Source organism: Leucoraja erinacea, chromosome 13 (genome assembly GCF_028641065.1).
Source record: "Leucoraja erinacea ecotype New England chromosome 13, Leri_hhj_1, whole genome shotgun sequence".
Classification (NCBI taxonomy): Eukaryota; Metazoa; Chordata; class Chondrichthyes; order Rajiformes; family Rajidae; genus Leucoraja; species Leucoraja erinaceus.
Window position 1 is genome coordinate 43,161,604 of NC_073389.1, and position 27,113 is coordinate 43,188,716.

The 27,113-nt window shown below is 40.8% G+C and overlaps 1 protein-coding gene across 1 annotated transcript in view; it reads right to left on the minus strand.

Moving 5' to 3' along the window:
• Positions 1-25,732, minus strand: part of LOC129702955 (sorting nexin-9-like) — a 43,252-nt gene extending 17,520 nt beyond the window's left edge. The window contains exons 1-10 of the mRNA XM_055645064.1: positions 25,609-25,732; positions 21,497-21,580; positions 19,823-19,897; positions 17,484-17,567; positions 16,048-16,087; positions 14,573-14,657; positions 9,193-9,274; positions 7,753-7,878; positions 4,771-4,888; positions 31-161 (exon numbers count right to left, since the gene is read on the minus strand). Of these exons, the coding sequence (XP_055501039.1) occupies positions 31-161; positions 4,771-4,888; positions 7,753-7,878; positions 9,193-9,274; positions 14,573-14,657; positions 16,048-16,087; positions 17,484-17,567; positions 19,823-19,897; positions 21,497-21,580; positions 25,609-25,620 (837 nt within the window). The 5' untranslated portion in view covers positions 25,621-25,732. The remainder of the gene's footprint in view (positions 1-30; positions 162-4,770; positions 4,889-7,752; positions 7,879-9,192; positions 9,275-14,572; positions 14,658-16,047; positions 16,088-17,483; positions 17,568-19,822; positions 19,898-21,496; positions 21,581-25,608) is intronic.
• Between the last annotated feature and the right edge of the window lie 1,381 nt (positions 25,733-27,113).

Sequence of the window (27,113 nt, forward strand, 5' to 3'; positions counted from 1 at the left end):
TTTCTATAAAATAGTGAGTCAAATACTCACTTTTACATCTCTTTTTCTGATAAAGTGTTGGAAAATTTCACTCTGGGAAATCACAGGGTGACGAGATATGCGGCTTATCCATGTTTGCAAACCACCCATTCGAGCCTGTATAAAGTCTTCACTAAACCGCCCTATAAATTGAAAACAAAGATAATCTTACATTATGTACCATACACCGAGCAAATGATCAATTGATCAGTTACTTAAGGGCCTGTCCCACTTGCATGCGATTGCGTTCATTTGACGCGACCAACCGGAAGCGGAGTTCACGCTGAGTACGTGCTAAGTACGCGCGTGAAGTCATTGACGTCATGCTTACCAATCAGCTGGGCAGGAGGAGGGCCGACTGTATTTGGGCGTTGCACGGCGTCGGGCGGTGACTTCATCACACAATGCCGCTCTGGGTGGTGACGCCATCACGCAACGCCACGAGCAAGGTGTACGCCGACAAGATGCTGCGAATGACGTCAAGATGCTGCTTACGACCGCAATGCACCTGCGTGCCGATTTCGGCCACTGCAAGAATTTCGGAGCCCCGCACGAGGTCGAGACCAGCCCCGCACAACTCCACGCTTTTAAGTGGGACCGGCCCCGCACGGCCATACGGTGCCCATACGCCTCAAGCGACCACGGGGTCGCCTAATGTGCGAGCCAAGGTCGCGCGAGTGGGACAGGACAGAATAAGATTTAAACCATCATGTTAACTCTTTCAGAAAATGCAAAAGCTAATTGCCTAAATTAAGGGTTTACTGTTTGTTGGATAATATGCCAACACAGTAGCAGAGTTGTTACCTTAAAGCACCAGAGACCTGGGTTTGATCCCGACTACAGGTGCTGTGTGTACGTAGTTCGTACATTCTCCCTGTAACCTGTGGGTTTTCTCCAGGTGCTCTGATTTCCTCCCACATACCAAAGACTTGAAAGTTTGTACGTTAATTAGCTTCTATAAATTGTCCCACATGTGTAGGATTGAACTAGTGTATGGGTGACAATAGACAATAGGTGCAGGAGTAGGCCATTCGGCCCTTCGAGCCAGCACCGCCATTCAATGTGATCATGGCTGATCATCCCCAATCAATACCCCGTTCCTGCCTTCTCCCCATGTCCCCTGACTCGCTATTTTTTAGAGCCCTCTCTAGCTCTTTCTTGAAAGCATCCAGAGAACCTGCCTCCACCGCCCTCCGAGGCAGAGAATTCCACAGACTCACCACTCTCTGTGAGAAAAAGTGTTTCCTCATCTCCGTTCTAAATGGCTTACTCCTTATTCTTAAACTGTGGCCCCTGGTTCTGGACTCCCCCAACACCGGGAACATGTTTCCTGCCTCTAGCGTGTCCAAACCCTTAACAATCATATGATTCAATGCCAGAAGGGTGGTTGCTGGTTGGCACGGGCTCAATGGGCCGAAGGGCCCATTTCCGCACTGTATCTCTAAACTAAACTAATGTCTTGGGATTGACACGGGGTTAGTTAAGGGACAGAAAACAAAGTAGAAATAAAAGTAGTTTATTTATTGGTTAGCAGACTGTTGCTTCTGGGTAGCACTTCCAATATCCAATCCTTGTACCACAGGGATTATTCCAAGATCCTCCGCGTTTCAAGATGAATATTAATGTCTTGGATGAACAGCAGAGTTCAGCGTAGCCACACATACTGATGTTATAAAAGTAAATGTGAAAAGGAGCTGTGAGGGGGATGTAAAGAGTCTGCAAGGGAATATAGACAGGATAAACAAATGGGCAACAAGGTGATGAATATAGTTTCATGTGGGAAAATGTGAGGCAAGAAGAATAGAAAAACAGAATTGTTTAAACAGTGAGAAACTAGTAAATGTTGGTGTGCAGTGGACATTGGCATAAGTATTCATGAAATTCAGATAAACTTGCAAGTTCAGTAAACAAGCAGAAAAGCAGATGAGATTTTGCTCCATATTGCACACTAGTATTTAGTTTTAGTTTAGAGATACAGCGTGGAAACAGCCCCTTAGGCCCGCTGCGTCCGAGCCGACTAGCAATCTCCGCACATTATCACTATCCTACACACTAGGGACAAATATAATTTTACAAGCCAATTAGCCTACAAAATTGTACGGTTTTGAAGTGTGGGAGGAAACCGGAGCACCCAAAGAAAACCTATGCAGGTCACAGGGAGAATGTACAAGCTCCATACTGACAGCACCCATTATCAGGCTGGAACCTGGGTGTCTGGCCCTGTAAGGCAGCAGATCTACCGCTGCGCCATCATGCCACCCACTTTTGAGAATAAACATTAAAACATTTTGCTGAGTTTGTGCCGGGCTCAGGTGAGATCTCAAATAGAATAGACTCATACAGGCATACAGCACAGAAACAGGCCAATCACCTGATCATTAACCACCTTTTGTAATAGTCCATTAATCACATTTTCATTCTCCTGACATTCTCATCAACTCGCCCCAGATTCTACCATTCACCTACCACGGCTAATTTAAATGGGTAATGAACCTATCGAAGGCTCCTTTTCCCCCGTTATTTAATGTTGCCTCTCCTCAAATTCTTTCCTAAATGCACCAATTCATATTTCTCTATATTCAATTTCATCTCTGGCGTAACAGCTCATTTCTCGAGATCGACAACTTTCTCAAGTTTCTATCTCATCTCACTGTGAACGACATTGTTTGCACAATTTATTCATGGATTCTAGAAATTCTTGGGGTGAGTGGGTGATTTGTATAATCATATAATCATATACAGCCGAGCGGAAAATTAACAGTTGTATCAATAGAGCATAGTATCATTCTAATATGTATATGTCTGTTTTGTACTTGAATAAGTGAACATTGGCCAACAGAAACAGCTAAGAGGGGCAAGATTTTAATGTGCCAAGAAGGGAACACAATATAACTATGGAAGCGTTGCTGAATATTTTTATCAACCAACATTTTTATTTTTTGGCTAACAATATCAAATATTTATTTGCTGTAGATTTGGAACAGGGGAGGGTGCTGTGCGGTATGAACTTGATCTGTGGAGAGAGGGAAACTGAGCTGGGGTAGATGGCATTGCATGGAACTGGCTGATCATAGTTTGGGTGGGAGGAAGTTTAGTTTTTTAGAGATACAGCACAGAAACAGGCCCTTCGGCCCACCTAGTCTGCGCAACAGTGATCATCGTACACTACACACTGGGGACAATTTTTTTTAAACAATTTTTACCAAAGCCAATTAAGCTACAAACCTGTACGTTTTTGTAGTGTGAAAGGAAACACTTTCCGGAGCGCCCGGGGAAAATACACGTCATGGGGAGACTGTACTGACAGCACCGTAGTCAGGATCGAACCCGGGTCTCCGGCGCTGTCAGGCAGCGACTCTACCACCGCACTACCATGCCAAAGTTGTTGGGTTTGACACTGGATCCTAAAGTGAATTAATGTCTGGAAAGAGGTTGGAATGCTGTTCCTCAAGCTTGTGCTGCACTTCATTGGAACAGCATGGAAGGTTGGAGTTTGGATCCCAGATGCTCCCTGGCATGTGAGGTATTTCCAGTATTTTCTATTCCATATTTATTAAATAAGCTATTTATGAATGCAAGTGAATTAATCAACAAGAGATGGAAGTTCAATTCTCCTGCACTGAATAAGGATACACGATATTTGGGAATTTGCAGCACACTTAAAAGTCACAACCATTTGTGCACTTGTTCTCACTTTGCTAGATCAATCCACATTATTCCCATACCTCACGCCGTAGCTCTTACCCCATTCATTCCTCTGCTTTATTTGTTAACTATTTTTACATAGGACATGGATCAGTGCAGCACGGAAACAGGCCCTTCAGCCTATCATGTTGCGACCACGATGGCAACTAAAATAACTTCCTGCACGTGATCTACTGTATATCCCCCACGATTCCCTGTATTTTCATGTGTCCGTCTTTGGTGGTAGTCAACTAACAAGTTCATCAGGAAGGTTGGTTCTGTCCTGGAGGGAGAGTTGGATTAATGGGAGGAGGACTTGGAGGGGAGGATGCTCCTCAAACCAGGCACGGAAACCACTATCAAAATATGGAGGGGACCGGGGGACACAATTCCTTGGCGGCCACGCGCGCATGCGCACACTCACACACATCCGCGAGGCTTCGGAGGCTCAATCCAGCGCTAAATGCAGCTTAACTCTGCCTGTCTCACCGGGTTAACCTCCAGCCCTGCGTGGACTGGCGGGACACCAGCGCTGCTTCTCCGTACTGGTTGTAAACCTGGGCCATATTTCCCGCAAGTCCAGGCAGGGCTGTAGGTTAACCTGGCGGGACAGGCAGAGTTGAGCTGGGTTTAGTGCCGCTTCTCTGCGCTGCCTGGGGGCCTGGGGCACAGCTCCCGTCTGGCTCCCGACGTCTCTGGCCGCCACCAGGCATGGGGGGCATTCGGGTGGGGACAGGACAGCGCCGGAGAGCCAGGATCGATCCAGGCCGCGGATGAGGCGCAGGTCTGTGCCGAGAGTGTTTTGGCACGTCTCCCTCCAATCACCGCGCTCTATCCTCAGTCCCACCCCCTCCTCCTCCCTCCTCCAATGATCGCGCTGAATCATCATGTCCCGCCCCCATTGCCTGCTGACCGATGTCTGTCGTCACTTGTCACTTTAATTTCATGTTTCATGGATCTTGTGTTTTATGACTGTTGGCAGATCAATTTCCCTCCTGGGATAAATAAAGTTTTATCGTATCGTAAAACAATGCAAACTTCTTCATGATACTTTTAACCAGTGCTTACATGGAATGTCTTTTTCTGGAAGCAGAGGCATTAGGATTGTTGAACCAAACTTCTCTAATAATCGACCATACAGCCAGTCAAAATGCTTGTATCGATGGTAAACTGATACATTCGTGTCCTACAAAAATAGAAGCAAATTAACTTTAAAAAGAAATGTGAGCAAGACATGGTGTAAAGAAACAAAATAAATATGAAATCCAGGAATAGTTGGCAAAATGGTTTCCAACAATTTCACGTACTGTTCAAAACCATAACACGATCTCTTCCTCATTTGTGCTTTGCTCGTCTATCATAAGGAATGATCAGCCTTGCGTTTGAACTTACAACTTTTATTCATTATTGTTTCATGCTTCAGATCGCTAGTTCTAAGCAACTCTGCAAAAATTGATAGTTGGCAAGAAATCAAAAATAACAATTTGCAGCTTTTTTTATTATGTGCTCCCGAGAGTTTTTATTTTGTTGGACCGAAACCTGAAAGATAGTCAAAGCAATGATTCAGTACTGAATCATTTCTTTCTTTCTTGCTTCATATCCCATAACACAACTTTGCGTAGATATCTGATAGAGTGGCATTGTGAATTTGTTACTGGACTGGTAATTCAAGGACTAAAGATGTGGACATGACTGATCTGCCTGACTTCCCCAATCCGTCCCGAACACCGAGAATCTGAAACTAACCCGACCTGACCAAAGACACAAATACAATAATCTCAAATATACTCTTGTCCCACATAATGCATGTACCCACTTAAACCAACATTACAGGGTCACCATGTGTACATCCACATTTTAAAATCATATCAGTGTACCAATCATTGAATGTACTTGATTTTTCCTCCCAATGTGGTTGACAGGAGAGACTAAAGACTGCAGATGCTGGAATCTGGAGCACAAAATAAAGTACTAACTTATTCATAAGGTCATAAATGATAGGAGCAGAATTAGACCATTTGGCCCATCAATTCTACTCCACCATTCAATCATGTCTGATCTATCTCTCCCTCTGAACCTCATTCTTCTGCCTTCTCCCTATAACCCCTGACACCCACACTAACCAGAGTCTATCTATCTCTGCCTTAAAAATATCCATTGATGTCCTCCACAGCCTTCTGTGGCAAAGAATTCCACAGATTCATCACCCTCTGACTAAAGAAATTCCTCCTCATCTCGTTCCTAAAGGAACGTCCTTTAACTCTGAGACTATGACCTCTGGCCCTAGAGGTCCCACTATTGGAATCATCCTCTCCATATCCACTCCGTCCAAGTCTTTCACTATTCGGTAAGTTGCAATGAGGCACCCCTCAACCTTCGAAACTCCAGCGAGTACAAGCTCAGTGCCGTCAGACACTCATCATGTGTTAACACACTCGTTCCTGGGATCATTCTTGTAAACCTCCTCTGGACCCTCTCCAGACCGAGCAAATCCTCAGTTATGGTTCCCAAGATATTGTAAAAGTCATTATGTAAACAGGAACTAAAGGGCTGTCTTAATTCTGCTTGCCATGTCCCCCTGTAAGTGGAGTTCCAGAGAAATAATCTCAGGCAAAATTTGTCTGCTACCAGTCAATTCTGTCATGTTGATCCTGGATTTTTTTAATTGAAAGATGCAGCATGGAAAATTCAGCCCACCGAGTCCACGGCAATTATTGATCAGCTGTTACCCATATTTTGTACGCACTCCTTACACACTAGGGGTAATTTCTAGAGGCCAATTAACCTACAAACCTGCACATCTTTTGGATGTGGGAGGAAACAAGAGTACTCAGAAGAAACCCACGCGGTCACAGGGAGAACATGCAAACTCCACACAAACGACTCCCAAGGTCAGGATCAAACCCAGCTCTCAAGCTCTGTGAGGCAGCAGCTCTACCAGCTGCACCACTGCGCCGCCCTGCAATCGATGATTTTTGCTCATCACTCTAAATCTACATCTCTTGGTCCTTGAGCGAGCCTACAAATGGGAAAAGCTTTTCATTATTTACCGTGTCTAAACTAGTCATGATCCTGTGCATCCCTCGAGGTTCCTTTGCTTCAAAGACAACAATCCCAGCTTATTCCATCTCGTAACTGAAATACCACATCTTAAACATTTTAGAAAATCATAAAATATTGCAGATGTTGAAAATCTGAAATTGGAACTATAGTACTCAGCAGGTCGGTTCTGATGTAATTTCATCAATCTGAAACACTAATTCTGTTTCTCTCTCCACAGATATTGCCTGACCTGTTTAGCATTTCCATCATTTTCTGATGCTATTCCAGTAAATCCTTTGCCCCATAACTATAGGACTTGCGAATCCTTCAAGGCGGTATGGCCAGAATTAATGCTGTCCTTCAGTTGGGATCTAACCAGTGTTTTCTTAAGGACCAACATAATTTCCTTACTTTTATCATCTGTGCCTCTACTTACGAGGTCAAAATTCCCACATGCTAAGCCCCTCTCACAATATATCCTGCCATTTTCAAAGGTGTACTCACATCAGCACCCATTCCTGCAGATCCTTAAGAACTCTGCCAGTTGGTGAAAGTTATCTTTCCATTCTTCTTAAGCACCTAACTTTGTCAATTAGTAATGTGAAAATATAACCACAGATTTTAAAGCATTTTTCACTGAATGGTTATAGAATCATAGGGTTAGACAATATGTAAAATTTTAGCCCATCTCGTTCCTTCCGACCAAGTTATCTACCTGAGTTAGACCCTATTATTGGAATTACAGTGAGTGATAGTAAAGGTAGCACTAATAATAACATTGCCCCCAATCTATTCCATTTTGAGGATGGTGCTAATGCTTAAATAACATGCTAACCATTTATCCTATATCATTACAATAGACAATAGACAATAGGTGCAGGAGTAGGTCATTCGGCCCTTCGAGCCAGCACCGCCATTCAATGTGATCATGGCTGATCATCCCAACAAAGATTTCCTGCCTAATTATTTTTTTAGTCCTACCAGCCTTACAAAAACAAGAATACTTACATTAGGTGTAATTTGATAAGAAATATATTTTTTCATTCCTGAATATTTAGTTTCTATCTGAGGATTGGTTATGTTGCATTCCAATGGTACAATTGGATACACCCAGGATGGACCATCGTCATTGAACTAAGACAAGAGGAAAATTGTGTTAATTTAATTTACATATTATAATGATCACCATATTAACTCACAATTAGAATTATATATTTATTTGATATTACTACAAATATACAACATTCACATATTCAAGAAGCTTGAACATATTAAAGATAAGACAACAGTGCTTGCTATTTGAAATAATTATGAAGAATAATGTTCTGGTATTGGAGTTATGTTAATTTCCAATCTTCCTCATTGTAAAATCAATGATTGATTGAATAAATAGAATTTGTAAAATGTTTTTAAAGTACAATATTCCATTGTAATGTAACTACAATATTACATGTTCTCTAATTTGGGGAATCTTAAGTTTTTGGCATAGCACCATATTGAAATCATTACCTTGTACATGCTAACATCAATCAACATAAGACTTGTCTGGAGTAAAACATTGTTTGGGTCACCATGGTCCATATTGCACTTTTGACAGCAGCCAACTTCAATCTCACAGACTCAACTTCAAGCATGACGGGATAGGGAGATTTCACCATCCATCTAAGTCTCACGGCAGGACAACACACCATTTCTAGCTGGGATACATATTTAAATGTGGGAGCTCTCATGCGTAATTTTAGTTAATACGGTGGCACAGCGGTAGAGTTGCTGCCTGACAGCGCTTATAGCGCCAGAGAACCAAGTTTGCTCCTGGCTAAGGATGCTTGACTGTACGGAGTTTGTATGTTCTCCCTGTGACCTGCTTGGGTTTTCTCCGAGAACTTCGGTTTTCTCACACACTCCAAAGACATACAGGTTTGTAAGTTAATTAGGTTGGTATAAATGTAAAAATAATTGTCCCTAGTGGTGATAGTGCTAATGTGCGGGGATCGCGGGTGGGTACGGACTTGATGGGCTGAAGGGCCTGTATCCTCGCTGCATCTCTAAAACTGAAAAACTAAACATTCCACAAACTGCGTAAAGGAAACCTCTTTCTGTGGCCAGATGGGGTTTTTTTTGCAATTAATATAGTACGCCATTAAAGAAAATAATATTTTCTTCCCCCTAACCTCCCATTGTTGTGAACTCTTATTGAATGATAGTTATGCCACAATCCACAAGATCCTCTTATTTGTAACTCACAAAGGGGATTACATTGAGGAACAAAGAGATCCTTCCTCTTTGAATTCATTTTAGTCTTTGCACACAAACAGTTTGATAATCTGCCACCATTTCTCAAATATAATCATGGGCACAAACTAACAAATTTGAGTTATAAATTGTGTTCATTGAAGTATACTATTGAAATATCAAATTGCAAGTATTAAATAATGACATGCTACTTACTACCAGATGAATTTTCATGGTTGTCTTTATGGTATTTCCAGAAATGAAGGGCTCAACTTCTGCTTTTGTAAACTGGTATAATCTGCAAGAAACGGATGGCTATATTTGGATAACTGCAACCTATACACACTTTTCTGATTATATGAAGGGATATTATTTTCCTATGTGCACAATGTGAGGACAATGGTACATAAATTGTTTCGAACGGATAATTTTCTTTGATCATTGCATACTCGCATTGCATGTGAGTGGAGTATCATTAAAGTGACAACTAAATTAACACCATTTTTCACTGCAAACACCTTATACCCAAGAGTGTCTTAGAAAATGTGGTTTTATCTTTTACAAAAGATGAATTTAGCGCCATGATGAAAATGTATAATATAGATTGGTAAACAGAATGAATTTTGAAGTACCTGTTTATCAGTTGGTTTGAACGGGTAGTAAAGAAAAGCGACAGTATCCAATTCTAATTTTAAATGTAATTTTGCCACCAAGACTGAAGCCCGTACATAAAAGAGGATCAATGGAGCATGGATAGAAGACTGGCTAAGATACAGTAAACAGAATAACAATGAATGATTGTTTCTTGGGGCAGAAGGAAATATAGATCGGAGTTTGTACTAATGTCATTGCTTTTTAATATTCACTTAGACAATGTAATCATGGCGATAGAGAGGATGTTGAATAAGAATTGGAGAAGATTAAAAAACAAAAAAAACTACAACCAAAAAAAAAAATCAGGCCATCAACAAGAGAGCAGGGAAGGAACTATTTATTAAGAAAGAAGTGCAGATGCTGGTAAATCGAAGGTAGACACAAAATGCTGGAGTAACTCAGTGGGTGAGGCAGCATCTATGGAGAGAAGGATTGCTGATATTTCGGGTCGCGACCCATCTTCAGAAAGGAAATAATTGGTTTACACTTGTGTAGAACAGGCATGGGCTGACCAGCCTCCCCTCTTCTGAATATCACGCTATCATTCTGAAAGCAATGCAAAGCCACTTCTTAGGAGTGTAACCATTTTAGTTCCTTCAATCAAGTCTCCCCTTAACCTCTAACTTTCCAGAGAAAACAATCCTAATCTATCCAACCCTCAAGCTCAAACCTTCTAATTCAGGCATCATTCTGATAAACCTTGTCTGGACTATTTCCAAAGCTTCCACACCTACTCACACCAATGGTTTCTGACACATTGAATTTATTCATTATAGGGCATGGGTGACAATAAAGTGTCCTCTTGTTGGGTTACTTGTTGTCGCAGCCTTGCATCGCCCGGCGCGGCTTTAATGGCCGCGGGACTTACTTACCCTCGCCCGCCGGGGGCTTTGACTCTGACATCGGGAGGAGAATGAGGAGTGCAGGTGAGAGATAAGACTTTGCCTTCCATCACAGTGAGGAGGATATTCACTCTGATGGATGTTTGTGTAAATTGTGTTGTGTCTTGGTTCTTATTCTTGTGTGTATGACTGCAGAAACCAAATTTCGTTTGAACCTCAATGAGGTTCAAATGACACCAAATAAATTGTATTGTATTGTATTGTACTGGTCTTCTGCTGATGTTTTTCTCACAATACTGTTAAGTAGGGAATTTCAGGGTTTAGATAAAAGAATGGCAAAATACCTTTTTAGTAAATATAGTGCATAATTTGCAAGATAACCTGCAGCCTGGTTTGGCAATTTGAATGCCTAGGAGCGAAGAAGACTGCAAAGAATGGTGAACAATGCCCAGTCCATCATGGGTACCACTCCACCATCAAAGGGATTTACAGGAGTTGCTGCCTGACAAACGCAGCCAGCATCATCAGAGACCCACACCACCCTGGCCACACACTCACTTAATTCCTGCTATTGGGAAGAAGATATAGGGTCTCCACCAATGGTTTCTGACACATCAAAATGTTGCCTATTCCTTCGCTCCATAGATGCTGCCTCACCCGCTGATTTTCTCCAGCTTTTTTGTCTACCCTGAAAACTGTAATGTCCAAGTTCAAGAACAGCTTGGAAGGTAGACAAAAGTGCTGGAGAAACTCAGCGGGTGCAACAGCATCTATGGAGCGAAGGAAATAGGCAACGTTTCTTCAGACTGATGGAGGGGAGGGGGGGGGGGGGGGGGGGGGGGGGGGGGGCCCGAGGTCTGAGGACACAACAAGGGGGCTACTGCAAATTGGAGAATTCAATGTTTATGCCGCTTGGGTGCAGACTGCCCAGGCGGAATATGAGGTGCTGCTCCTCCCGGGTGCTCACTTTGCCCATGGAGGAGGCCCAGGACAGAGAGGTTGGATTCAGAATGGGAGGGGGAATTGAAGTGCTTAGCCACCAGGAGGTCAGGTTGGTTAATGCGGATCGAGCGGAGGTGTTCGGTGAAACAATCGCCAAGCCTACGCTTGGTCTCACCGATGTAGATCAGCTGACATTTAGAGCAACGGATGCAATAGATGAGGTTGGAGGAGTTGCAGGTGAACCTCTGTCAAACCTGGAATGACTGCTTGGGTCCTTGAATGGAGTCGAGGGGGAAGGTAAAGCGACAAGTGTAGCATCCCTTGCGGTTGCAAGGGAAAGTGCCCGGGGAGGGGGTGGTGCGGGAGGGAAGGGAAGAATTGACAAGGGAGTTACGGAGGGAGCAGTCATTGCGGAAAGCAGATGGGGGGGGGGAGATGGAAAGATGTGGCGAGTGGTGGGGTCACGTTGGAGGTGGCGAAAATGACGGAGGATTATTTGTTGTATGTGACGGCTGGTGGGGTGGAAGGTGAGGACTAGGGGGACTGCCCTTGTTACGAGTGGGGGGATGGGGAGAGAGAACAGTGTTACAGGGTTTGGAAGAGACCCTTGTGCGAGCCACATCTATAGTAGGGGAGGGGAACCCCCGTTCCTTGAAGAATGAGGAACAGCTTCATCCCTAGGATCATCTGGCTATTAAACACTACAACATCCAAATAAGCTCAGAACTACATTTTTTTTAGTTTAGTTTAGTTTAGTGATACAGCATGGAAACAGGTCTTTCAACATACCGAGTCTATGCCGACTATCGATCGCCTGCCCACACTTGCTCCGTGTCATCCCACCTTTCCACCCCCTACCAACTAGAAGCAATTTACAGATGCCAATTAGCCTGCAAACGAGCACATCATTGAGATGCGGGAGGAAACCCACACAGTCACAGGGAGAATGCACAAACTCTGCACAGATAGCACCCAGAGGTCAGGATTGGCCCCGGGTCTCTGCAGCTGCACCAGACTTGAAGTATGAAATTAAAACTTGAAATACTTTAAATATCCAGCATCTGTGGAAGGAGAAACAGAATTGACCAGTGAATGGCTTTGATGAAAGATCTTAAACAGCAAACTTTAATTTAATTTATTTTCCCACAGATGTTGCCTGACCTGTCAAGTACTAGCAGCTTTTCTATTCCAGAGTAGACTTACCACTTATGAAAAATAATGTGTCAGGCAGCTGCTGCTAGTTGAATAAAATGTTGAAGTCACACCGCAACATGCAAAGTGAAAACAAATCCTTTGTTAGCCGTGTTGGATCCCAGCAGCTATCGGTTAAGGAGTCCATGAAATATGCAGTGACTGTAAGTAACTTGAAAATCACCACAGACACAATACTAGGCTCATTGGCAAGGTATTGAAATTGCCGACCGATGTAAATATTATTCAATCAGGTTTGCCCAAGTTTATCCCCCAATTATGGACCAAGTAGTTTGTAAATGAGAAAATCATGAATCGAGTTATGCATTAATTGCCAATTGCAACATATGCAAATATTATTTCAATTTGAGAACACCAAAAAATGGTGTGACTTGTACCATTTGAATACTAGTATACAAAAATTTGTTCTGCAAGGATTTGCTCTCAAACACATGCAAACAAATATATTGACAGAAAATTGAATGAAAATGTTATAGTGAACTGATTGTCTGATAAACATTGACTATGAACAGAAATTTTAGCCCATGAAATGCATGCGCATAATGTAGTAACATTACTATGGTCAGATTCCAAAGCAACTGGTATGTTTTATTGCTAAATTGAATTTGGAAGTATAAAGATCCTTGGCATTAAATGGCAATAAGTTACTTATCATGGTATACAATCTGGACTAGAAGTTGCCAAAACTGAGATACAGAAAAGAAGTGAAGTGTTAGTTGGATTACAAATTTGAAAAATCTAAATATTCGCAGATAACATTCATATAAATGCAGATGCCCAAGTGTAACGATCCAGCAAGCAATTTGTAATGAACTTAAGAAACTATCCCTTTTCCACTAACAATAAATTATGCATATTCTTGTGACACAATCATTCCATCCTGTGGTATTTTGAGATTACATTGTTCTTTTCCTTGGTAAGTGATATCGAGTAACTCGAAATTTTGTATTTCGGTATGTTCCACAGTAAATCAAAGGGGAATTCATTAGTATTAGCTCAATAATTATAAGTTTAACACAAAATTTTAAGCTGCTTGTAGTGTTAACCATTGCCATGACAATTTCATCTTATCCAAACTGTGACATTCTTTAAAAAAAAAGTGACGTGCATTTAAAAAAATTAGATCTCTTTTTATGGGTTCATTTTTTAAACTTCAATGCAACTGAATCGTAAAAATATAACAAGCATTATTTGGAATGCCAAACCTGTTCATACAATTGATTTTGCAATAATTGTTTGAAGCTACTGAAAGTAAACCTTTATTTCTGCAAAACACAGTGCTGGAGGAACTCAGCAAGTCAGGCAGCATCTGGAGGGAATATGAAGGAAGGAACTGCAGATGCTGGTTTACACCGGATAATTCCAGCATCCAGTATCTATCTGGAGGAAATGGACAGGCGATGTTTCAACTCCTCTTCAGAATTATTGTATGAGGGGGGAAAAAGCAGGAAAAGAGGTGGGGGCAGGACAAAGCATGGCAAGGGATAGTGGATATCGGGGTTTGATTGGCAGGTAGGTGTGCAAAGTCTAGAGATGTAAAGGAGACAAAGGTGTGTCAAATAAGGAGAGAAATGCAAAACATATGGGTGGGGTGGACAGGAAAGAGAAATTTACTTAAATTGGATGTACTTAAATGAGGGAATTCAATGTTCATACCATTGGTCTGTAAGCTACCCAAGATGAATACAAGATGCTATTCCTCCAATTTGGGTGTGGCTTCGCTTTGGCAATTGATGAAGCCCAGGACAGGAAGATCAGTATTGGTTTGGGAACGGAATTATAAATGGTTCGCAACTGGGAGATCTACAGTAATAGTCCTTGGTTCGACCGAACGCAAGTGTTCAGCAAAATTGTTGCCTAGCCTCAGCCTGGTCTCGCCGATGTCAAGGAGGCCACATTGGAAGCACTGAATACAGTAGATGAGGTTCGAAGAGGTAAACTGTTACCTGTTTGCTCTTTTAGGAGACTGTTCATTACTGCCTCGCTTGTCCTCTTGTTCGGGGATAATCTCATAATCTTGGTCAATCGATTCTGTGTGAGAATGGCAAATGCGTTCACATGCACATTGATATATTCAAACTTTATGTATTGCTGTTCCAACAAAGACCTTCTCTTCTGAAGGCTAGAAAGACTCAGGCAATGCTATATTGTAACCAGTATTTAATTGTAGTATGCCGATAATTAAAAACTGTGGCAGTGTGGGCTATAAAGAGGATGCAAAGGACTTCATGGGGATATGGATAGACTAAGTTAATGGGACAGGACTAGCCAAATACAATATAACATGAGAACATGTGGGGTTGTTCCCTACTACAATAGTAGGGAAAATAAAAAAGTGGAGTGTTTTTTTTACATTTTGACAGGTTGAAAAGTGTTAATGTTCGGGGAGATCTAGATGTTGTGTAGACAAATAATTGAAGGTTAAGATCCATCACAGTTATCAATTTGGTAGGCAACAATATCTTGGGCTGTATAGCAAGAGGATTTGAGTACAAGAGTAGAAATATCTTGGTACAATGGGCCCATGTAAGATTGCACCTGGAATACTGTGTGGTCTCCAAACTAACAGAAGGGTAAACCTAGGGTAAAGGGTGTACAATGAAGGATAACCAGATTGATTTGTGGACTGTGCTGCAGTTTACGTAGACTGTGACTATGCTCACTTGAGTTTAGACGAAAGGATATGTTACTGAAATACATAAAATTATGATAGGGAGTCGAGGTGAGATGCAGGAATGATATTTTACCCATCTTGAACCAGGCATCACAGTTTTAAAACAAGGTTCAGCAATTCTGGACAAGTGTGTGAAAATATTTCCTCACCCACAGAGTGGTGAATCTTTAAAATTCTCAGTCAAAAAGGGTTGTTGGTTATATTTAAAACTGACTAGTATATGTTCAGTTGGGTCCTGTAAAAGGCCATCAAGAGATTAAATTGTTTCCTACTTGACGTTTTCATTCTTTTTCTGGAAATCGCTACACCATATTGCTAACTTTCTTGAACATCTGGAGCATGAAGATGAAATATAGTCCAGGAGGCACTTTGCCATTTACTGCTCCTTCCCCACTTTTGAAGGCTGGCTGGTTGGTAAAATAAAACAATCTTATTCAATTTCATGTAATGTAATTTGCTGTTGTAGAACTATGGGAAATCACCACAAGAAGCTTCATAGACGCATTTTCGATCAAAAATTGAAAAAAAAAGCCCACCATTGCAGAATACTTTGCAAAGTATTCAGATGGTACGTTACACAAAATTACTCATGTTATTCCTAAGCACTGCGTATGTAGGTTCTTAAACATAAAATCTCCCAGACTTTGTATCTGCAGCCTTAAACTAAGCAGCAACCAACAACAATAGTGAAGAAGAAATCAAAAGGCAATAAAATAAACTAATTAATATAAGAATTAAAATACGTACCAGAAGTGTCTGAATAGCTGCTGGATTTCTTTGATCTGAGCTATTAAAAGAGGAATTTGTTCACAGCCATTATCAAGTAGGAAAAACATGGTTTGTAGTTAATCACCAACTGAGCAGAGGTCAAAGAAATTCCTGGTGAATTACATTATTCGGAATGATTATGTTTAAATTTATACTAAAACAGTTCTAGGAATAAATATAAATTTGTACTTGCAAAGGCCACATATTTTTTGAAAATAATTTTCACTTGCAAGAGTGAATTTTCGAAGGCAGAAGCATGAGATTATCCTGGGCCACAGCCAAAATTTAGTTTTGATTTGTTTTGTTTCTGGCCTTTGAAGATTTCCTTAGCTTTGTAGCTTTAAATGGATTATTGTTGAGAGGGATAGAATGGGATCTCCTCGTGCATTTAAATTAAAATATACATACTTTGCATCAAGGGCATTTATGGGGTTAGCAGGGAGAGATAGATCAACCATGATTGAATGGCAGAGTAGACTTCTTGGGCCAAATGGCCTAATTCTACTCCTATTCCTTATGACTTTATGGGACTGATCAAGAGCAATGATTTCTGTGCAACCTTGACCACAAATCAATTACAGGAACAAATAGTCAAGGAAACATCATTTGTGCAAGTGTATGCAGGCAGGGGGTAGGGAGTGGAGGTGTTTGTTGGACAGAGACAAAATAGCCCATAAATAAAATGTTCAGGTCCTTATATAGATATTTCAGTATATTTTCTGATAAGATAATATTTCTAACACTGCTACAGTATTTATTCTGCTGTTCTTCACTTTCAAACCCAAATTTTTCCTTTATACACCTGGCCTTTTTCAAGATGAACATTAGGCGGCATGATTTATTTCCTTGACAGTATGAATGAGCACCAGAGGGGTTCATAGCATTTTCTAAGTGAACCATTAAAGTGAATCAATGGAAATTGGGGCTATAGCAGGTTTAGTTGAAGTCACAAGCAAGCCTCCGTACATAAAGTATTCAGGAGCAGTTCAAAATAATACTGCAGTCACTTAGAACATAGAAAAATAGGTGCAGAAGCAGGCCATTCAGCCCTTCAAGCCAGCGCCACCATTCAATATGATCATTTGCTGATCATCTAAAATCAGTACCCCATTCTTGCTTTTCCCCCATATCCTTGGATTAATTTAGCCCCAAGAGCTAAATCTAACTCTCTCTTGAAAACATCCAGTGAATTGGCCTCCACTGGCTTCTGTGGTAGAGAATTCCACAGATTCACACCTGGTCCATTCTATTAATACATAGGTTTATGTATGAGGTTTATGTTTATCTTGTTGAATTCAGCAAAATATTTATTTGTACCCAAGAATGAAGTTGAGATTTCACTGAGCATAAAACCCTACAAGTGTTACAGTACTGAAGCAGAATTCTCTTGATTGTCATTACGCACTTTAACATACCTCAACTGCATCTAGTTCTTCATAAGTTGAGTCAATGTCACATGCTTCTTCAATCTCAGGATGTGATACAGTGTCCATTATCAACTATAGAATGATTTTAAAATAATGAAGTTTAGATAATCAATATTTATAATATTAAAATAATGCTATAATATTACTAATAAAGTGATCCATTTTGATCATCACTCTTTCCTAAAAGGACATGCAAAATTGACAATGGTGGTCTTGTAACTATAAGTAGTTTGTGATTTGTTGCAAAAAGCTATTGCAACCAGTAGGGACTAAATGGTTTCTATGTACAAGACTACCACTGAAGCTATAGTTAACAGTGTGGATTTTTCTGTGCATGCCAATCAAGCATATTTCATCAACATTCACAAACATCTTTCAAAGCTCTTGACAATTTAAAAATTCATATTATAAATGGAAAAAAAAAAGACAATCATAGTTTATATAGAAACTTGAAGTAAACCACGAACAAGTATGGAAAAAAAAAACATCTCCTTGACTTTCTTCCTCACAGTACTGCAATCCCTATTGAATGTATTGATTATGGATCCAAAAGCAAAATTCTCTATGTAAATGTTGGGAATCCATACAGGATGGAGCTCTGTCACTGGTCTCCATTGGATGGAAAACCAACAGTAAACTGAAGAAACGTATAATAAAAAACAAAAACATTGGAAATACTCAGCTGGTCAATCAGCAACTGTGGGGAGAGCAAGATTGATGTTTTCAGACCAATAGCTTTACATCTTGATGTTGCCTGACCTGCTGTGAATTTCCATCACTCTCTGTTTTCATGACCTTTCTGCTTGACTGGGGCAAGTTAATAATGGGACAAGTCAGAAGCTACACAATAAAGGGCAAGGGCAGATAGAACAAAAGTGAAGGTCTATAGGAGACATTGAAGTCTTTAGCCTTTCACTGACTCACCTCTTACTTTTCCTGCCACAGGAAGAAAAATCTGCAACTTTGAAACCTGCTTAATTTCTCATTTTTCCCAGTTTTGCTGAAAGGTAATTGATCTGAATTGTTAACTTTATTTTTATTTACACAGATGTTGTCTGAGCTGCTAGGTATCTCCAGCATTTTTTCCTCAAATACCAGATTTCCTGTACAGGTATCTGCTGTAGTACATTTTGTTTTTAAGGGAATGTACTATTGTGGAAATGTAGTGCAACTATTAACAATGAGATCCCAGAACTTCCACTAATGCAAGGAAATGGTGTCCCTTTAATTAGTCATTTTAGCAAACCAGATTAGACAGATAAAATAAAATGATAACCCATACTCATATAATTATTTTTATTTGCCCCTTTTTGTGAATGATCCAATTTTCTTGCATCCTGCATTCATGAAAGCTTTCTCTTCCATGGCCAGAATCTTTGCAAGGTTGAACATTATCTGTTCCACGCCTCATTATTGCTATCCTTCAATCTCATTGACAAATTGTCTTCTGATCATCGACCAAACCATCACCAATGTTAGGCTAACAATCACTAGGCCTCAGCTCTTTGTGCACTTTCCCAGTGTTCAAAACATCAAGTTTGCCTGGGCACCACTTATGCAGCATATGTTGTAAGTACTTTGGTGTGATCCTGAGTCGAGTACACCAGAGGATATGGGATAGGGATGCCTTCTGCAGAAAGGTATAAAGTTGGTGGTACAAAATAAGAAGAATAAGTTGGTAGAGAGGTAGGTTTGAGGGCATCTGGGACAAGGAAAATGATTGCAGTCATTTATTGGTAACATAAGGTATGTGGGAGTCCAACAGAGACAAACAAAAAGAGTTGTAATTATTATAGGCGATAGACAAATAGGAAAACAATTAGAGAAACTATGTTTACTCACTAAAATATTAGGCTTAGCCACATAGTTCTGCGGAAGTGGCCAGCAGTGTCTCAGTTCCCGCTTTTATATCATCTTCTGTGAGGTTATAAAAGTTATGTCATTCTACAGATTATTTTTAGTGATGGTTGTATAACAATGAAGGGACATCATCCGATGAATTTGATAAAACTCCAATACATTTTCTGAGTTGCATTTGCTGAAACTCTTTTCAGAACTCTCCTCGCTTGTTTTCAAGAACTTACCTAATAATGAAACGAATAACCACCATGTGGTGTGATGTGTACAAGTGATTTTATTTTCACTATTTGCTGGTGTTCTACAAAAGTGGAACAAACCAGAGCAAACAACAAAAATGTTTCATTCAGATCAGACAGTTCAGATGGGAAAGCAAATTAGAAGCAATTCAATGCATTGGAGGTTTTTGTGACATTTTACATCAAAGTATAATTTATAATAAATTGAGGCAAACCTGTCTTGCATCTTACCTCCACATATTTTCCAGGAAACAGTCCTTGCTCACCAATAGAATTGATGCCTTCATACCAATTATTGTCTTTGTCCTGAAGAAACAATTGCATCTGCTGAGTAGATGAGTCTTGTGAAAACATTTTAAAGAACATTGTTTCAAAGAAACATCACCTGAAGAATGAAAGCTACAGTTGAATAACATGGAAAGTGAATCAATAAATAGTTTTTGAACTAGATTCTCTTCCTGGTATTATAGATGTAGATGTAGAAATTCAGCAACATTTTGATCAGTTTTTGGTTTCTAACTGGTTTTAAATTGTAACATTTCATCTTGGAACTGCACAAGGAAGCAAGAGTTTTATTTAAGATACTCCATGATTGTCTGATAGCATCAAAAAAACAATCGCTGGATGCATTAACTAGGGATTCTGTTCTGCTGGCATCTCCTTTTTGGAAACTTATTTCTAGAAACGTTTTGAGTTGCATTTTTAACTCCACTCAGCAAAATGTTTAAAATATTGATTTGTCAATTCCAATTAGTAAAATTCCAGAATGGCCATTTTACGTGCTAGAGTACATTGAAACTAACTTTTGTCTCTTGGCTGTTTAGCATTGTTATGCTGCTGTTGAAGACCAGTTGGAAAACGTGGCTTTGCTTTGCTTTTTTGTCATTTTTACTGAGACAAATGAGCATATTTCAGGAAATATCATGCATCTTAAATATAAAAACTAGAGGAGTACAAAAAGTTTCACAGTGTGCATGTCTCCGTAGACAGAATTTCACACCTCAACAATGCAGATGGGATTGAACTTCAGCAAGAGGCAGTCTGTGACATAGGTGACCAGCTTGGCAGCTGAAGAGTTATGAGAATCCAATGGTAGACATGGGCAAAGCTAGTCAGTTTGCTGCCTCATGATCAGCCAGACTAGCAATGAAATAGTGATCACATCTTCCATTCAGATGTACTTGCGTTGTTGGTTTTCCTATTGTAAGTCACATTTGGCTAAATACGCATTGCAATAACTTGAAGGGGTTCCAATCCTTGAAGGTGTAGCTGACGTGTGACCATAGTCAGCAATAGTCTGTCAAATCCTGGTAACACACTGCTTCAGCTTGTACACAGAGGCTTGTAACCCATGAATGGAAAGTCGTTTTGTCTCGCTTGAGATACAATAGCACAGACCATACTTGGTCTTAATTCTAGAAGAGAGGATTGTTATAGCCCTGGTTGTCCATATACATTTTGAAGAAAAATGAAAACTGCAGATTGAAAGTATCTTGATAATTCACAAAATGGGTGGATTATATGCAGGCAGATCAGGGTTGGTCTTGGCATCATCTCCGGCACAGACTTTGTAGGCCAAAGAGACTGTTCCTCTGCTGTGCTGTTCTAGAGAGAGTTAGATATACAGTTAGAATTAGATCTTAGGGCTGTACTGTTTCAAGAGAGTTATATATAGTTAGATTTAGCTAGTAGGGCTAACTAAATCAAGGGATATAGGGAAATAGCAGGAACTGGGTACTGATTTTGGAAGATCAGCCATGATCATATTGAATGGCAGTGCTGGCTCGAAGGGCCTACTCCTACACCTACTTTCTATGTTTCTATGTTCTATGGGTATTACTAAACAATGCATGATCATTTTCTCATGCACACTATTTTGCTGAACGATTGCTGAAGATTCTTTACCTGGTAGGTAACTGTAATAATCTCTCCTGGTGTTAGAGTCAGTTCACCTTCTTTGCGACGTTTGAAGTAGTACCGAACTTTAGCCTAAGTAAAGAAACTTGAGTTATGTACAAAGAATATGGTTCCCTAAACTTCCCATAATTTCACTTAGGTTTAGTATGGAAATAGAAATGCCACGGAGACATGGCTCCAGGGTGACCAAGGCTGGGAGCTGAACATCCAGGGATATTCAATATTCAGGAGGGATAGACAGAAAGGAAAAGGAGGTGGGGTAGCGTTGCTGGTTAGAGAGGAGATTAACGCAATAGAAAGGAAGGACATTAGCTTGGAGTATGTGGAATCGATATGGGTAGTGCTGCAAAACACTAAGGGGCAGAAAACGCTAGTGGGAGTTGTGTACAGGTCACCTAACAGTAGTAGTGGAGTTGGAGATGGCATCAAACAGGAAATTAGAAATGCGTGCAACAAAGGTAAAACAGTTATAATGGGTGACTTCAATCTACATATAGATTGGGTGAATCAAATTGGCAAGGGTGTTGAGGAAGAGGATTTCTTGGAATGTATGCGGGATAGTTTTCTAAGCCAACATGTAGAGGAACCAACGAGAGAGCAGGCTATTCTAGATTGGGTATTGAGTAATGAGGAAGGGTTAGTTAGCAGTCTTGTTGTGCGTGGCCCCTTGGGCAAGAGTGACCATAATATGGTTGAGTTCTTCATTAGAATGTAGAGTGACATTGTTAATTCAGAAACAAGGGTCCTGAACTTAAAGAAAGGTAACTTTGAGGGTATGAGACGTGAATTGGCCAAGATAGACTGGCAATTAATTCTTAAAGGGTTGACGGTGGATATGCAATGGAAGGCATTTAAAGACTGCATGGATGAACTACAACAATTGTTCATCCCAGTTTGGCAAAAGAATAAATCAGGGAAGGTAATGCATCCGTGGATAACAATGGAAATCAGGGAGAGTATCAAAACAAAAGATGAAGCATACAAATTAGCCAGAAAAAGCAGCCTACCAGAGGACTGGGAGAAATTCAGTCCAGCAGAGGAGGACAAAGGGCTTAATTAGGAAAGGGAAAATAGATTATGAAAGAAAACTGGCAGGGAACATAAAAACTGACTGCAAACGTTTTTATAGATATGTGAAGAGAAAAAGATTAGTTAAAACAAATGTAGGTCCCTTGCAGTCAGAAACAGGTGAATTGATCATGGGGAACAAAGACATGGCAGACCAATTGAATAACTACTTTGGTTCTGTCTTCACTAAGGAAGACATAAATAATCTGCCGGTAATAGCATGGGACCGAGGGTCAAATGAGATGGTGGAACTGAGTGAAATCCAGGTTAGCCGGGAAGTGGTGTTAGGGAAACTAATGGTAAATTGAATGGATTAAAGGCTGATAAATCCCCAGGGCCAGATAGGCTGCATCCCAGAGTACTTAAGGAAGTAGCCGCAGAAATAGTGGATGCAATAGTGATCATTTTTCAAAACTCTTTAGATTATGGAGTAGTTACTGAGGATTGGAGGGTAGCTAATGTAACCCCACTTTTTAAAAAGGGAGGGAGAGAGAAAACCGGGAATTACAGACCAGTTAGTCTAACATCGGTAGTGGGGAAACTGCTAGAGTCAGTTATTAAAGATGGGATAGCAGCACATTGAGAAAGTGGTGAAATCATTGGACAAAGTCAGCATGGATTTATGAAAGGTAAATCATGTCTGACGAATCTTATAGAATTTTTCGAGAATGTAATTAGTAAAGTGGATAATGGAGAACCAGTGGATGTGTTATATTGGGACTTTCAGAAGGCTTTCGACAAGGCTTTCGACAAGGTCCCACATAAGAGATTAGAATACAAACTTAAGGCACACGGTATTGGGGGTTCAGTATTGATGTGGATAGAGAACTGGCTGGCAGACAGGAAGCAAAGAGTAGGAGTAAACGGGTCCTTTTCACAATTGCAGGCAGTGACTAGTGGGGTACCGCAAGGATCGGTGCTGGGACCCCAGCTATTTACAATATATATTAATGATTTGGAAAAGGGAATTGAATGCAACATCTCCAAGTTTGCGGATGACACGAAGCTGGGAGGCAGCTGTGAGGAAGATGCTAGGAGGCTGCAAGGTGACTTGGATAGGCTGGGTGAGTGGGCAAATGCATGGCAGATGCAGTATAATGTGGATAAATATGAGGTTATCCACTTTGGTGGCAAAAACAGGAAAGTAGACTATTATCTGAATGGTGGCTGATTAGGAAAAGGGGAGATGCAATGAGACCTGGGTGTCATGGTACACCAGTCATTGAAAGTATGCATGCAGGTGCAGCAGGCAGTGAAGAAAGTGAATGGTATGTTAGCATTCATAGCAAAAGGATTTGAGTATAGGAGCAGGGAGGTTCTACTGCAGTTGTACAGGGTTTTGGTGAGACCACACCTGGAGTATTGCGTACAGTTTTGGTCTCCTAATCTGAGAAAAGATATTCTTGCCATAGACGGAGTGCAGAGAAGGTTCACCACACTGATTCCTGGGATGTCTGGACTTTCATATGAAGAAAGATTGGATAGACTTGGCTTGTACTCGCTAGAATTTAGAAGATTGAGGGGGGATCTTATAGAAACTTACTAAATTCTTAAGGGGTTGGACAGGCTAGATGCAGGAAGATTGTTCCCGATGTTGGGGAAGTCCAGAACAAGGGGTCACAGTTTAAGGATAAGGGGGAAATCTTTTAGGACCGAGATGAGGAAAACATTTTTCACACAGAGAGTGGTAAATATGTGGAATTCTCTGCCAGTTGAGGCCAGTTCATTGGCTATATTTAGGGGGGAGTTAGATGTGGCCCTTGTGGCTAAAGGGACAGAAGGCAGGTACAGGATACTGAGTTGGATGATCAGCCATGATCATATTGAATGGCGGGGCAGGCTCGAAGGGCCGAATGGCCTACTCCTGCACCTAATTTCTATGTTTCTAAAATGGTTCTTAATTCTGTTTTATTTTCCTGTGGAAGACTATTGGATAAAAATATTGATTTTATTTGGGCCTAGATTCAAGAGGAAGAGTGGGAAATTGGCAGCAAGCAAATGTTATGAAACATATTTACAGGTGGAGAAGCAGGATATATACTGTCAGTGCTGGAAATCAGAAACAAAAACAGAAAAGACTGGAAAATTTAGCAAGGTGAGCATATGTGGAAGATAATTTGCTCAAAGTGAAAAATTGCTGCAAATTATAAATTGTGTTGCATTATTACCTATTCCAGTGCATAACTGGAACAATGCGATTCAAGTGATTACCCCACCAGACTGAAATATTAAAACAGTGCCATTAGCTATAGAATAAAAAAGATCTTTAGTTTCATTATCCTTGACATTCTACAAGCTTTTTGAAGTGTTTGATATTAGGTCACCCGGGTCCTTTTGAATCTCCTTCCACTACTAACCTAATCATTTGCCGTGCGTTTTAAAAAAATCCTCACAGGACTTTCGATATAATCACCTTTCCTTTGGAAGAAAAAATAATGAGATGAAGAATTTGTTTTAAATAGTATTTGTTTTAAATAGTAAGGTAATAAAAGATGTTGATGCTCTGAGGAACCCGACTGTTCTGTTCAAGAAACGGGGAAAGTTGACATAGAGGTCTAGCAACCGCGATAAGTTCAATGTCGTCAAACTTGTTCAACTCTTGCACAGGGAAATTATTTTTTACCAACACTTAACGGCCAACAAAGGCATTGTTCCAAACCATTACATGTCATTATCTGTAACATAAAGTAACGCCCAACAAAGTTGTTGGACAACTTCATCACATCAGTTCAGTTCACTTCAGTCCTAATTCTTTTGAAAGGACAGTGGCCCGAAATATTCCTACTCCTGGAGTTCGAAGAATAGTCATCTGTCCATTTCCCTCCACATACACTGCGTCCCCCCTGCTCTTAGTTTTCTGTTCAGTAATAAATATTATGGCCGAAATCTTGGGTTCTACTCAAAGTTAAGAACTCGCCTGTCCAATTTGTTCTGAATGACACTGAATATTTTTCCATAACCAACACAGCACAATGAAAATAAGTTTCCCAAGTGATAAAAAAGCGAATGTGTCCCAACAGAATGGCGCCTACCTTCGAGGACATGCTTTCCAGGTCCGCCCGGCCAGAGGGTAATTTTGAACAATGATGTTTAAAGTCTGCGGAGGAAAGTAATTCAGCGCTCAGTGTTCACCCGGCAGCGGCACGTCATTCCTTTTCGGCGATCTTTCTCTTTTGTCAAATGCAGAGTTGTTGCCGATAACGGAATCTACCATCCCCTGCTGGATAGCAAACGGTATCGTTTTATAGGAACTACAGCGTGGCTGAAGAAGGATTCCGACCCAAAACGTCACATATGTCTTTTCTCCAGAAATGCTGCCTGACCCGCAGTTACACCCAAAGATCTTATAGCGGAGCTCGCTCTAAGATCTTTGGTTACACCAGCACGTTGGCGTCTGTCTATCTTCGCTTTAGAGGATGCAGACCGACTGACTGGTCATCGAGGGTGGTGAAATCTTACTTTGAATTGAGCCAATAGGCAACATTTAAATGTTACTTATATTTTGGCAAAAAATGCAAGAGCAGAGAATAAAAAGGTTTTTAAAAACCTTATGATCGTAACTTACAATTGATCGTTCCGAGTACAACTTAAGGATAAGGGGGAAGTCTTTTAGGACCGAGATGAGAAAACATTTTTCACACAGAGAGTGGTGAATTTCTGGAATTCTCTGCCACAGAAAGTAGTCGAGGCCAGTTCATTGGCTGTATTTAAGAGGGAGTTAGATGTGGCCCTTGTGGCTAAAGGGAGCAGAGGGTATGGAGAGAAGGCAGGTACAGGATACTGAGTTGGATGATCAGCCATGATCATATTGAATGGCGGTGCAGGCCCGAAGGGCCGAATGGCCTACTCCTGCACCTATTTTCTATGTTTCTATGTTAGCAAGGCGAATAATTGTCCAATTCATTACTGTGATTTAGTAAAATACTGCAGGTGCTGGAAATCAGAAATAAAGACGGTGTTACATCTTGATGTAAGGTCAATGGCCTGAAATGTTATCGGTCTCTCTCTCCACAGATGTCGCCTGATCTGCTTAAAAAAGATGAACTCAGCGGGTCAGGCAGCATCTCTGGAGAACATGGGTGGGTGATGTTTCGTCTTGCCTGATCTGTTGGTCATTTCCCGCATTTCCTGTTTCAAGAAGATTAATTGTATCTGTTCTCTTTGACGCCAAATATCAAATGCCAATATTTTGTCAACGGACGCCTCACTGATGCCAGTCCCACATGTCTGCACCTAGCCCATATCCCTCCATTACCTGTTCGATGCATGAGCCCGTCCAAGTATCTTTTAAATGTAATTGCACTCAATTCTACCAGTCCCTTTAGCAGCCTGTCCAAATACACATTGCCTTCTGTAAATAAAATACCCTTCAGGCCTCTTTTAAATTGTTCCCTTCTCATCTTAAACCTCTGCCCACTAGTTTTAGATTCACCCAACTCTGGGGGGGGGGGGGGGGGGGGGAGATGCTGTGATTATTCACTTTGTCCAATGCCCTCATGATTTTATAAGCCTCCAATGGCCATCACAACGGATCGTG